We start from the raw sequence: 13630 nt of genomic DNA, 5'->3' as shown, positions 1-13630 counted from the left end.
GTCACAATGTTCAGACAAGCAGCAATCATAGTGACTTTATTATATAATGACATTTGATAAAACAATTGTTATAGAAAGTATGCCTTTGCCCCTATTTTTCAGCATGGAATTTCTTTAGACTTTTACAAATGGTAATGAAAATGCCAGTCATAGAAGTACCTTAAAATAAATTGGAAAATGAAAAAGAATTAGTGTTCTTTTAAAATATAGAACTGGATACCTGCCCAGCTCTCAGATCTATACAAATCTTGACCCAAAATGTGCAGTGCATACAGAGAACACAAAATACATAAATCAAAATATAAATATACAAAGAAACATAATTGGTAGTTTTATATTCTTGTCACATGTTTCCCATCAAAAGTTCAAAGTACTTTGTGAGATCAAGAATCACTTTCAGTTTTGTATATTGCCTAACACATTTGGACATTTAAAAATCTAAAGTCCCACAACTAAAAAGCAGCAGAGAGGGATCCAAACCTTGGCTTGGTGATTCTCACTATGTCTCCTGTTCTGTGATGCCATCTCTCTATCATCCCTTATCTACATTCGATCCACTCCATTTCCTTTTCAGAGTCTTCAGTTTTCCAGTTTACAGAAGCATGTGCAAATTACTCAGGACAAAGTAAAATATTAAATTTGCTGAATTGTGTAGTAAACTATAACATCTTTTATAAAAAGATATATGCAAATTTTTTGCTATAATCACTTTGTTTTTGTATGATTTGGCATTAAGCTCCAAGATTTTATTCTTTAATTCTTTGTCTTCTTGGATATTCCTCTCTACTCTGTTATTGACCATGGATATCCCCTAAGTGTCTATTTTGGTCCCTGATCTCTTTTCATTCTGCATTACTACACTTAATAATCATATCCACTTTTCATGGGTCAATTCTTATTCTTGTGCAGATGTATACATTCAGTCTTAATCTCTCTTCTGAGCTACAGACTTGCATCACCAACTGCAGGATTTCTCAAATTAGAAATTCTGAAGCAGATATTGCTAAAATTTTTAAGCTCAATATATTCAAAATAAAGCTGATTGCCTTTCTTCTCAAATTTTAAAATTTAATATATCCAAAACAGAACTTGCTACCTTTCTTCTCATATTCTCCCATCTTCTGAATTTTCCTCTAACTATTGAAAGTTCTACCATCTTTCTAGTTACATAGGTTTACAACCTTGAAATCATCCTCAACTACTTATTCTCACCTCAGATATCCATTGCTAACTCATTTTATTTTTAACTTTGCAACTTCTCCCTTGTATGTTCATGTCATTCATGCACCCTCCACCCTCATTCAGACCTTCATCACCTTTTTCCTGGGGAAGGAATAGCCTTTTAATTATTTTCCTTGCTTCAAGTCTCTCCTTACTCCAACACATTCTCCACTTGGTTGCCAGTGACTTTCTAAGATATAAAACCCATCATCCCTCTACTAAATAAATTCTAAAGACATCTCATCTCTTCTTTCTTGTTATTATTCAATCATTTTTCAGTCATATCTTTCTCTTTGTGACCTTATTTGGAGTTTTCTTGGCAAAGATACTGGAGTGGTTTGCCTTTTTTTTCCCCTCTAGCTCATTTTACAGATGAAGAAACTGAAGCAGCCAGAATTAAATGTCCTGTGCAGAGTCACACATCTAGTAATTGTCAAGTGTTTGAGGCTGGATTTGAACTTAGATTCTATTGATTCCAGGGCCAAGGCTCTATCCAAATCCATAGATTTTTAATGGGATTTAAATCAGATCAGTTTTGAGACCACTGAAACACATTTGGTAATGTTTCCAAACCTTCTATGACATATGGCCTGGTACAAAGGCATGATAAAAGTATTCCATTTTATTTAGAAATTTATGTAATCTGAAACAATTCTACTTCCTGTATGTCAACAATATATACATATATGTGTGTGTGTGTGTGTGTGTGTGTGTGTGTGTGTGTAAGTCTATATACATATATAAAATATCAAAATATCCTTTATTTCATCAAGGCAAGGATATGCCTTATTTCATCAGGCATATTTGGACTTTCAGTCACATCAGAAGTAAAAAAATCTTTCAAACATTTTTGAATAAATGTCTTACAATAGTGGTCTAGAACTCAAATAGAAGCAGGAACCTTATAAACTACACCAAAGGATCCCTGTGGTCCTTATGTTAACTTAGAAAACCACACCTTTATATTGTATATTTTTATTGTATTTTTATATTTTTAAATATTTATCAATTACATTTTAATCTGATTCCAGCCATACACAGTAGTATTACTAACCCTAATCCCAGGAAGCATTTTTGACATTTCTGTCTTAGAATCTGAGGAAGATGCCAAGATTTGCAGGCTCACCTAGATTTCTTCTGACAATAGTTTTGCTATAACCTTGAATAAGAAAGTGAGTTCTATCAGCAAAAAAACGCTATCTTTTTCCAGTCTTTCAGCCTATATATATATATTTGACTATGACAAAATATTTTTTTCTTTATAGCAGTGTCAGTCAGTTAATTTTTGTTAAGTGCTCACTATATATCAAGAAACAACTAGAAATATATGGTAACAGAAGTTCAGGATGACAACATAGAGAAGAATGGTTATTATTTCCCATCATTGGTTTGCTCATTGTTCTAATTTTAAGAAACTTATGCTGCACAGTAGAAGAATCAGTAAGTACTCCTCCAACAGCCAAGTCTTTGGCTTCTAGTCTTTGCTTGTTTTCACTTTTTAGGAAGGCTATTCTGAAACAGTAACTTTTGTTTCATGCCATTATTTTTCATTTATGACCTTTAAAATCTAATTGAATCCTTTTAAATCCTTTCTCTAAAAACTAGACTTTCCCCTCTTCTGTGATAAATGGCATTTACCCCCCCCCCAAAAAAAATTCCCATCATTTCCACCCCAGCAACCAATTTCAGTTATTTCAGAATAGTATTTGCAGATTCAGAATACCATTTTGCTTCTCCATCTCCTCCATCTTTGAAGGAATAAAATTATCATTAAGCCAAGTCAAAAAATTAACTATGTGATCGAAGACAACTCCAATAGGCTTCTGATGTAAAATGCCATCTGCATCCAGAAAAAGAACTGTGGAGAATGAATGTGGATCAAAGCATCGTATTTTCACCTTTTTGTTTGTTTGCTTCTTTCTTTCTTATAGTTTTTTCCCTTTTAGTCTGACTTTTCTTGCACAACATGATGAATGGAAATATGTTTAAAAGGATTGTATATGTATACCATGTCATACTGCTTGCTGTTTTGGGAAAGGGGGAGGTAAAAGAGGTAGGGAGAAAAAATTTGGAATGCAAAATCTTACAAAACCAAAATTGAAAACTATCTTTACATATATTTAGAAAAATAAAATGTTATTGAGAAAAAAAATTAACCATGCTGCTTTTGACAGAGATAGACTTACAGCAGATGTTTGGATGATTGAAGTTCCTAATTGTTATAGTATCATATTCCCACTTCATACTTTTAATACATTTTCTGAACTACACATCTATTTCCTCTTTTTGATCTAAGTTCTATATATCTATCATTGGTAATCTTCAAGTAGAGACTGCTTATATTATAGTGGGAATTTCTTTCTAGTCATATTGGACTAGATTACTATTGAAATCCCTCCCAACTCTAAAATTCAGTGATTTGGATTATACTAAGTTCATATGAAATATGCAAGATTGGACAAATACACTCCATCCTTATCTAGGAGACTGTTATTTCTATATTAAAAACATTGGCTAAGAAGTCTAAATCCCATTTTCTAACATCATTTTCTATAAAACAATATTAATAAAACCAACTGTTCAATTCCAAAATGTCTTTTTCTTCTGACATTATTACCTTCACTCAACAGCATGATGAAAAAATCACCTGAACTTTTAAAATCTCCAGTTTCTTTTTTTGGAGTTTCATACTAAAGATTTAATAATCCTTAGTAATACTTTCAAGATTATTTTTAATATCAAATATAAAATTCTGTTTGGTTTTTAAAGCCCTTCATTGCCTGACTATTTACTATACTTTATTTCTTAGAATTTATTTCCCTTCATATACTTTATAATCCAGTGACTCTACACTCCATCCTATTCTCACATAAGATGCTCCATCTCCTCACTCTGTGCTTTTCTGTTGGCTGTGTCCCATGCCTAGAATATATTCCCCCTCTTTCTTCCGGCTTCTTTCAAGTCTCAGCTAATATCTCTATTAAAAAAATCTTTCCTAATCCTCATTTATGCTACTGTCTTTCCTCTGCAGTTACCTTTAATTCATCCTTTGTAGAGCCTATTTTACTTAATTTTTGCATGTAGTCTTCCCCCCATTAGAATTTGAGTTCTCTGGGGAAAAGACTGGTGTCAGGGTATTTTTTTGTCATTTTTTATATCCCCAGAACATAGCACAATGCCTGGCAGAGAAGGCATAATAAGTTATGGTTGACTTGACTTAACTTTTTGTCAATATTATTTGTACCCACATGAATCACTAGAAGTATGTAGTAACCATCAGTTCTAACAAGTCTTTGAAAAGTGTCCATAATATATTGAATGCATGTCCAGGAAAGTCTTTAGATTTCTCTCATTATTCTTAGGTCAACAAATACTTTCCTCTGTACCCCTCAGCAAGGAGTCACAAGCTGACACTGCTTGTCTCTTTCCTTTTACCTAGAACAAATGATTTCTTGTTTGATGCAAACTGCAGATCCGTATCAACATTTCTTGAAGAACAAACTGCTCTTTCCCCTTGATTCAGAGACTCAAAACCTCTCCTTTTCTGGAGGGGGGGGGAACACTAAAATGTTATATATTGTACAGTCCTATATATCCCTGCTATCTTTTTTGAAACTTTTTATGTTTGAACCTTCTTCTTATTTTTTTAAACTATCATTTCATTCTCTCTGATAATTTGTAGAAAGGTGTTCTTCAAATCTCCTTAAATATTCTTCTAGATAAGAGGCAAGTCTTCATTTTGAGCATGGATAACAGTTACTTGGATGAAGTAGACTTCTGTAAACATTTTTCCAATTATTCAATTATTCATGACTTTTCCCTATTTTTCTCTAGATTATTCAGTCAACTGTCAAGTCCTATCAGTTAGACCATACCCAATATCATTTGCATATGTTTCCTCCTTTCTACTTCTATAGCCATTGCCCATTTTTAGTTCATCAGTTTTCATCTGCCTTGAACTACATTCCACCTTCTCCCCTTTTTAATCTCTTCTATGCAATAATCAACTCAATTTTTGGAAGGCATAAATCACATCACACTTTCTATGCTGAGTGTTTCTTTCTTTCTCTCTCTCTCTCTCTCTCTCTCTCTCTCTCTCTCTCTCTCTCTCTCTCTCTCTCCATATATATATATATCCTTAGTCTGGCATTCAGTTCCCTCTATAATTTCTTTTCCACCTCTCTGGATTTATTTCATGTTATACTTCTTCATTTGTTCTAAAGTCAAGCTGAATTATACTACTTACTGTGTGAAAATGTCCTTCCCTTTCTTGCCTCTGTCTTTGTACAGACTATTGCTGAGAACAAGTTCCCTTTATTCATTCAAGGCCCAGTTCATATACTGCTTAGTCCACCATACCTTACCAATTCTCCAAAATAGAATTTTTTTTCAAAATCATTAAATTTGCTAAAAATTGATTTTTAATTGACAATTGTTTTAATTGGCTACTAATAATGATTTATATGGAAGAAGTTGTATAAAAAACTATCAAGTTTATAAATAAATTGAAAATAAGGTAAAAAAAAACAAACAAGATGAACTGATCCATCATATGGTGGGAACAAGCAGAAACACAAGCAACATGGAGATTCTAAAAAACCAGGAATAGGGTCTCCAATTTATTCTTTTGTGGAAGATTTATGGGAAATATGGCCAAGATTGGCCATAGATTGGAAATCATGAAGAAGTTTGATCAAGTTGATAGAGGGAATATCCATTTGATTGAAATTATGGATCTTTCACAAGTAAAGTGTTAACTATAAAGAAAAATTTGCAAACATGAAAAAAATACAGAAATTTATGAAGTACCAAATGGTTAGGATTCTAAACCAGAAACTGCTTACCCTAAGCTTCCTAATCTAAAACAATCTCTGGCTCTAGCTCCCCACTGAGGAAAAGGGCTTCTGTTGGAAAACAGCGACAATCTAGCTTGGTTTGTGGGAAAGAAGATGTACTTCTGAGTGGTTTTATGGGGAAAACATGAAAACCTTGAAATCAGAAAAGTTGGGTTCAAGTTTCACTTTTGCTTCTTATTAGCTAAGTGACCTTGATACTTCCCCTCTATGACTTAAGTTTCCTCATCTTTAGAATCTGAGAGTGCTGCATGAGATAACCTTTTAGGTCTTTTATAGCTTTAATAACATGTTATTTTTATGCTTCTTGCTTTACTGAGCTTCCTCCTTTCAAGAAGTTTTAGGCTGCAAAAATAAAGTTCTGGGATACCCTTATTCCAACTGCTATCATTCCACAGCACCATCTCTACATCACTGAAACACATCAGTGATATACTGGTGCATAATATATACTTAGAGCTCCATGATTTCCTCCCAAATATATTAGTGAATTTCTTCATAGGATTTATTAGAAGATTTTTGACTCTAAAAAGTACTTGCACATTTTTGTTCTGACTAACATTTCTGAGTAGACTCTGTTCCAACATTTCACAAAGTTTTTTTAGACATGTCTAGAAGATGGTTGCTCCACAAGTGTTCTTAGGTGTTATACGGTTATATTGTTCTGCATTTATAGGTACCTTTTTTGAAAGACTCTCTCTCAGAAATGTGGTGGGTAGTATTTTCCATTTATTGGTGAACTGAAAGAATATAAACTCTTAAGGTAAAAATGTAATTTCTTTAACTTTCAAAATATCAGTCTAGATACTTAATATGTAACTATTTTCTACAAGATTGCATTGGTTTGTTTACTTTTTTAAATTTAAGAATACAGACACAAATAGGCCTAAGTGGGTGATTTGATATATGTGGGTAGAGTGAAGAGTGCTGATTTTAGTAAATGGAAAATAGATTGAAATGTTTTCTTAATTTTTAAAATTATACAGTATGATGTAGGAATTAGTATTGTACAAAGTATAGAAGGTTGTCAGGAAGAAGCAGTCTTGGATTATTGTTATAGTAATGTAATATCTATTGTTGTGAATAACAGATTAGACGATTTTCAGAAATTAAATAATCTCTCCAAGAAAATTCAAATTCCTCCTGCAAAGACACACATAACTGTAACTAAGAAAAAACCAACTGAAGGGGCTAAACCTCCAGAAATTAAGGTAAAATAGCAAATATTCCAAAATGTCCCTTTTTAATTATCAGAAAGAATAACAGAAATAAATTAAATATTTTTTACCACTTACTTCTGTAGGAAATTGAATACAAAGACTTCAAATTTCCAGTAAATTTAACCAGTCATTTTGGTGTGGCAAGCATTTTAAACCAAGAAGAAGGAAAATTGAAGCTTAAAGAATTGAGACAAGGTAACATAGTTAATCTCAAAGAATTTAATCTCTCCAAGAAAGGTAAAAGAATGACTGCTTAACCCCCAAATGATGTATGCAAACAAACTTGGTTGTTAGCAGTTTTGTTTTGTCATGAACATGTGTTTCCCTTTTTGCAAATAATTCTTATTTGATTGTTGGCATAACAATTATTTGATACCATCTGCAGTTTTGCACCGTCCTGATGAATTATCCAAAACGAGACCAATGAAAGAAGCTCTGTTTTTACAGAAAGTCAGATGGGATGCTGTTGAAGAAGCAGAAAACCATCTTAAGTGGTAAATGTCAATCATATGTATTTTGGTCATGTCATGAATTGTTTTTAAGGTGATAACATGCATATCTGAATCACATTAAGATGTAATGACTTTAGTATCCTTAATTCCCCAGCACAAATTTAATTATTCTCTCATATCTCTCCCCATTTTTTTATCCTTTGACTTAAGAGTAATTAGTTTATTCAGAATAAATCAATGTGGTCAGATTGGGTTTTGTAAGGAAATATGACCAATGACCAAAATGGTAGCATGGTTTGATGTAAGGCAATCTCTCTGAACGTGAGCTGGTAATGTCACCAACCCTCTCGATTTGAGATCCATCTTTCTTCCAGCATATCCCCCGAAATGTTATATCCATGGCCTACATTGGACCTCAGTTGCTTTCCACCTTGTCTTAAAGTACTTCACATCCTATTCTGATATGGGGATTTGAGCCCCATTGAGGGTCCATTTAGAAATGTGTGAACTGAGGAGTCTCACACAATGATGTGCAGTTCTCTCAACCTGATTTAGGTATTAGTTCCAAGTTATACTTTGTGTAAAATTTGTTAGAAAAGCCTATTTTCACTAGATTAGTATATCTATGTAGGTGGGTAGTTGGGGGTATTATGACTAAGATGGGACAGTGGATACAGTTCAGTTGGGTCAAGAAGATCTGAACTCTAATCCAGCCTAAGATATTTACTACTTGTAATTACCTAGGCAAGTCATTTAACCTGGTTTGTTTCAAGTTTCCTTTTCTGTAAAATGGGGATAATAATAGCACCTGCTTCCCAGGGCTGTTAGGAGGACCAAATTAAATTATAATTATAGTTTAGCACAGTACCTGGCACTATATAAATGCTATTATTTAATATCATTTTAATAATAAAAGATATAATTATTCAGCTAAAGGTAACATTAGAATCGTTAATAGAACATCTTTAATTGGAATTAAATAGTCATTAGACAAGAAATACCCCTCAAGTGGTTACCTATAGGAATAGGTAACGATTTTAGGAGTATAGGCCACCTTTTTAAACTGTCACTCACGATTCCATATGGGATCTTGTAACTGAATGTAGGGGTAGTGAAATTATGATTTATTATCAGCAAATGTTTGATTTATATACCTGTATACCTGGGGTCACAAAAATTTCTTAGGCCAAATGGGGTTGTGAGAGAAAAAAGTTTAAGAAGCCCTGATCTACTTGAACCCCCTAATCATATGGATGAAGCAGCTGAGATTCAGAGAGGTTAAGTTGCCTGGCCAGAGCTAATTTGTCATAGCTAGTTTATTACCAAAGATAGGACTATTCCCCAGGACTCCTGACTTTCAGGCTGCATTCTTCCTACTTAGACAACCTGCCTTTCTCTAACCAATTATACTATTTACTATCCATCACAGTTGAGAAAAACCTTGAACCTGAACCCAAAAAATCTGCTTCAATTTCAATTTTTGTTCTCCTGTTCTTTTCTTTGTAACACTGCAGAATCCCTGGTATTTATGCAGGAAGCTGTCAGATAACAGAAAAGTTCTTAGAGAGATCATCAGCTATATAAGGCTTTCTTCTAGTCAAGATGAGCCCACAATTCCTCAGTCTGTCTTACTTTTTACTGTATTTACTTTTGTGACTAATGAAATTTCCCACAGTTCTTTTTCTCTTGAGGAGTCTCTCCTGTATAATTTCTATATGCCTTTTAAGCTGGGGGTTATAAATATGAAGTTTAAATTTAATATATGATTATGTTTCAATTAATAGTATTTAAGAACTTCATTTTAAATATATACTCTTTGGCCCTTCATTACAGGCAGGTGCGTCTTGGTAAAGATCCCATCACTTATAAATATAAAGTACAACATGAAGAAGAAGTGAAAAGATTTTGGGAACATTATGAGGTCAGAATTTCTGGTAATTTTATATAAAAAAATAAACATTGAAGAGAATGAGCACTCTTTCAGCTATATGTATTTTGTTAAAAAAAAAAGTTTATTTCTCAGCTAGATTTGGGGTCCATACCATGTGATCCAATAGATTTTTGTCCTCCCCCTTTTTATTCAAAAGTATAAAAACATACTATGTAGTTGCCTAAATGTTAATGTCTTTCTCTGAATGAAGAAAGGATTCATTTATATTGGATTCACACGTGAGTTTAGTAACTTTAACTTTTTATATTGAGTATTATTTTGAAAGTAAAATAACATAATATTATATAATAATATAATTACTAATTCTTCTATTACATATTATTAACATCAGTTTCATAGGCAAGGGAACTCAGCTGATGTGGCACACTGAAGATGTAATAAGGTTTGTACTTACATCTGATATAGGGAAAGAGCACATTTTAACCTAACTTTGTGGTGTTTTAAGCATCAGCATACCCTTGTTAGACTTGTTCACTGTGCAGTATGTGGGAAGTTGAAGGAATGATAGACAAGTAAGCTTCCAAAAAGCCAGTTGCGGTATGGCTACAAAGGGTTTTTCCTTCTGCTTTCTTCAGAATTAACAGTTATCCCTTTCACGTTGCAGGACTTAGGGGCAACAATGTCACAGAGATCTGGAAAATCCACATGTAAATTCTTTTGGCTCTTCTTTCATATCAGAAAAGAAATGTGAATTTTTTCTTTTTCTTTTATGGGGTATTTATAGTCCCTTATTTAAATTTAAATTATATAATATAATGCATATGCATTTTTTTGCATTTTTTGAGTTTCTGAATTTTTCCTTTATTACCTGTTTGCCTTCATGTCCTATCTTCAACTTCCACAAAACTTGTAAAATATACTCATTTAATTTCTTATGCCGACCAGTGATATATCTAAACTACAGTAGGGAAAGTTGTAACATGAAAGAGATAACAGTATACCTACAAGAAAGGCAACCGAGAACTTGTATCATGTTTGTATTTTTCTGAACATCCTATATGGTCTGTGATCACATCCTGCAATGTCCTAAAAACAGGACTGAGAAGGATATAGAGCAACAATGTATCTTAAAGATTTTGGTTGAGAGCTGCATATCTGATGCTCTACAACTAAACTCTTTTCCTTCATCCCTGAGAAAGAAGTCCTAGGAGGAAATATATCATCAGTCACGTAGCTAAAGATAATATAAAGGAAATGGCTACCAAGTTTATCCTAAATTGACTAAAACATCCAAACTATTGTCATCAAGATTTAGCTAATATGCATAATATTATATTTATATTGAATTCTAAAGTGTTTAATCATATGTTAGGAATTAATTAAAATAGGTAAATATTTCTTTCTGTCTCCAAAAAAATTGTTAATCTGAGAAGTTAGAATTTTTTATTTTAAATCCAAAGTTTCTAAATGTTACCTTCTGAGATTTGTCTTGCAATGTAAGTCATGGAAATACAGCTTTCCAGTTCTTCAAGGTGGCTGAAAAGGACAACTAGAAAAGCAAAATAAATCCTGTTACTGAATGACAAATTAAAATGTTTCTTCTTTAAATAATATTGTGCTTAAAGAAGATGATTTTGGTACCTCTGTGATGGAGAATGTATGGGAGAGAAGATGAACAAGGAGAAAGCTAGTATAGTAATTCAGGTTGAGAAATTATGTCAAGCTGTTTTGTGATTGAAGAGAAGAGGATGAATACTAGATAAGTTGTGGAAATAGAATTTACCAAACTTTACAACTGATTAAATATGAGGAGTGAAGACAAGGGAAAGTACAGTTGCCAACCTGAGTGAATGGAAAAATAGTAATGGTCTTAAAAGAAATAGGGAAGTTAGGAAGAAAATTGGGGGGATGATGCATTTTGTTTTGAACATGTTCAGGTGAAATGCTTGCCTGGCATATGGATGAAAGAGCTCCACAGTGTAAAGACAGGGCCTAGTATTTGGGGAGAAAACAAAAGAATAAGAGAAAGCTAAAAATTTGTGCTTGAACTTGTAAGGGATCTGCCTTTCTAGCTCAAATAGATATTGTTAATTACAACTTCCAGGAGAGAAAAGGACAGGAATAATTCAAAGATGTATAAAAAGCCAATACCCATGGTTTACATTTAGTTCAATCAGTAGTCATCTGCACTCATGGACGAAACATTCGACTCTCTTTGATTCCCTTTGGTCCCCAGAATGATGTTACAAGTTTCAAATAGGAACAACAGTTCCTATGTTTCCTGTAATTCTTGCTAGGACTTTCAGATACCTAAGCAAGATTTTTCCTAGACAGCATCCTCTATTAAAAAGTAAGATACAATCTGAGATCTTATCAATGTAATTATCCCACAATTTAAATTCTTCTAAGAGTTTCAAATAACTAGCCATGTGAATCTACCATCCCCTTTCACTACTTCTACTAGGAATTCCTTGAGGGAAATTGATTTCTGCCTTCTTGTTTTTATTCATTTTAAACAGAATCAATACTTTATCTACCTTATAGGGAACTGTAATTTTATTTTTTTTTAAAGGCAGAAAGAGGAGACCCTGTTTTGGAAAAGGAATTTCAGCGCCTGAGTTCAGAAGTTATCAATACACGAATCTTTCGAAAATTAGAAAAGGTATTACTCTTTCAGTTGTTTAACATGCTATTATTGGATATTTATATGTTTATGTATAACATATATCTCTTTTACTGAATCCTTTTTCTAGAAGACATTTAGTTCAAAATAGTGCTGATATCCTTTATTTTTTTTTTTCTTTTTTAGTAAATCAATTAATAAGCATTTAATAAGTATTAAATGTGCCAAACACTATGCTAGATGCTGGGGAACCAATGACAAAACTAAAATAATCTCTACACTCAGGAGCTTGTTATATTCTATTAGGAGAGGCAACAAGTATTTGTTTGCTTATGTTTTTTTTTCTTTGTTGTGGTTTTTCCTCCTTTGATCTGATTTTTCTTGCACCGCATGATGATTAGGGAAATATGTTTAGAAGGATTGTACGTGTTTAGCCTATATTGGATTGCTTGCTGCCTAGAGAAGGGGAGTTGGGGGAGAGAGGGAGAAAAATTTGAAACATAAGGTTTTGCAAAGGTGAATGTGTAAAACTATCTTTGCATATATCTGGAAAAAATAAAATACTATTTAAGAAAGAAAACTATTCTATGTCAAAAATAAATCCATTGTTATTCAAAAAATAACTTTTAGAATAAAAAAGAAGAGACAAGTATAAATATATGTAGGTATATATATGTGTGTGTATATATTTCTATGTCCACATATACATATGCATATACATGCATGTATATATGTATTATATAGTTATATATTATTATATATGCAATATTATATATACATACAAATATATTTGATAAGATTGTGACTTGGAGGGGAAAACAGTAGCAACTGGGGGAATCAGGAAAGCTTACTTTCAAATATAGTTCTTGGGTCAGCTAGGTGGTGCAGTGGATAGAGCAACAGCCCTGAAGTCAGGAAGATCTGAATTCAAATCTGACCTCAGACACTTAACACTTCCTAGCTGTGTGACCCTGAGCAAGTCACTTAACTCCAATTGTCTCAGCTAGCTAGCTAGATGATTGAATGAATGAATAAACAAATAAATAAATAAGAAAATAGTTCTTGAGCTGAACCTTGAAAGAAATTAGTTATTCTAAAAGACAGACATGAGGAGAGAGTTTATTCCAGGCTTAAGGGACCCATGCAAAAATAGGAGACTAAGTGTTATATATAAGGAATAGTAAGAAACCAAACTTGGTTAGACCACAGTGTATGTGAAAAGAATGAGACTTAATATGATGGGAAAGATAGATTAGGGGAAGATTGTGAAGAACTTTAAATGCCAACCAGAGAACTTTATATTTGATGGTAGTATTGAAAGGGAACAACCAGAGTTTATTGGGTAAGGAAATGATTATGGCCAGGTTTAT

The 13630-nt window shown here is 32.9% G+C and overlaps 1 protein-coding gene across 3 annotated transcripts in view; it reads left to right on the top strand.

Moving 5' to 3' along the window:
- CFAP221 (cilia and flagella associated protein 221) overlaps window positions 1–13630 on the top strand; it is a 103592-nt gene that overhangs the window by 48111 nt on the left and 41851 nt on the right. For 2 of the 3 annotated variants that reach the window (XM_031959953.1, XM_031959954.1), the window contains exons 9-13: window positions 7165–7285; window positions 7378–7489; window positions 7680–7788; window positions 9580–9667; window positions 12210–12299. In XM_031959953.1, coding sequence (XP_031815813.1) covers window positions 7165–7285; window positions 7378–7489; window positions 7680–7788; window positions 9580–9667; window positions 12210–12299 — 520 coding nt within the window. The remainder of the gene's footprint in view (window positions 1–7164; window positions 7286–7377; window positions 7490–7679; window positions 7789–9579; window positions 9668–12209; window positions 12300–13630) is intronic. The other variant, XM_031959955.1, reaches the window with a different exon arrangement.

The sequence above is a fragment of the Sarcophilus harrisii genome, chromosome 3, assembly GCF_902635505.1.
Source record: "Sarcophilus harrisii chromosome 3, mSarHar1.11, whole genome shotgun sequence".
Lineage (NCBI taxonomy): Eukaryota > Metazoa > Chordata > Mammalia > Dasyuromorphia > Dasyuridae > Sarcophilus > Sarcophilus harrisii.
This window is presented reverse-complemented; position numbering and strand designations above follow the sequence as displayed.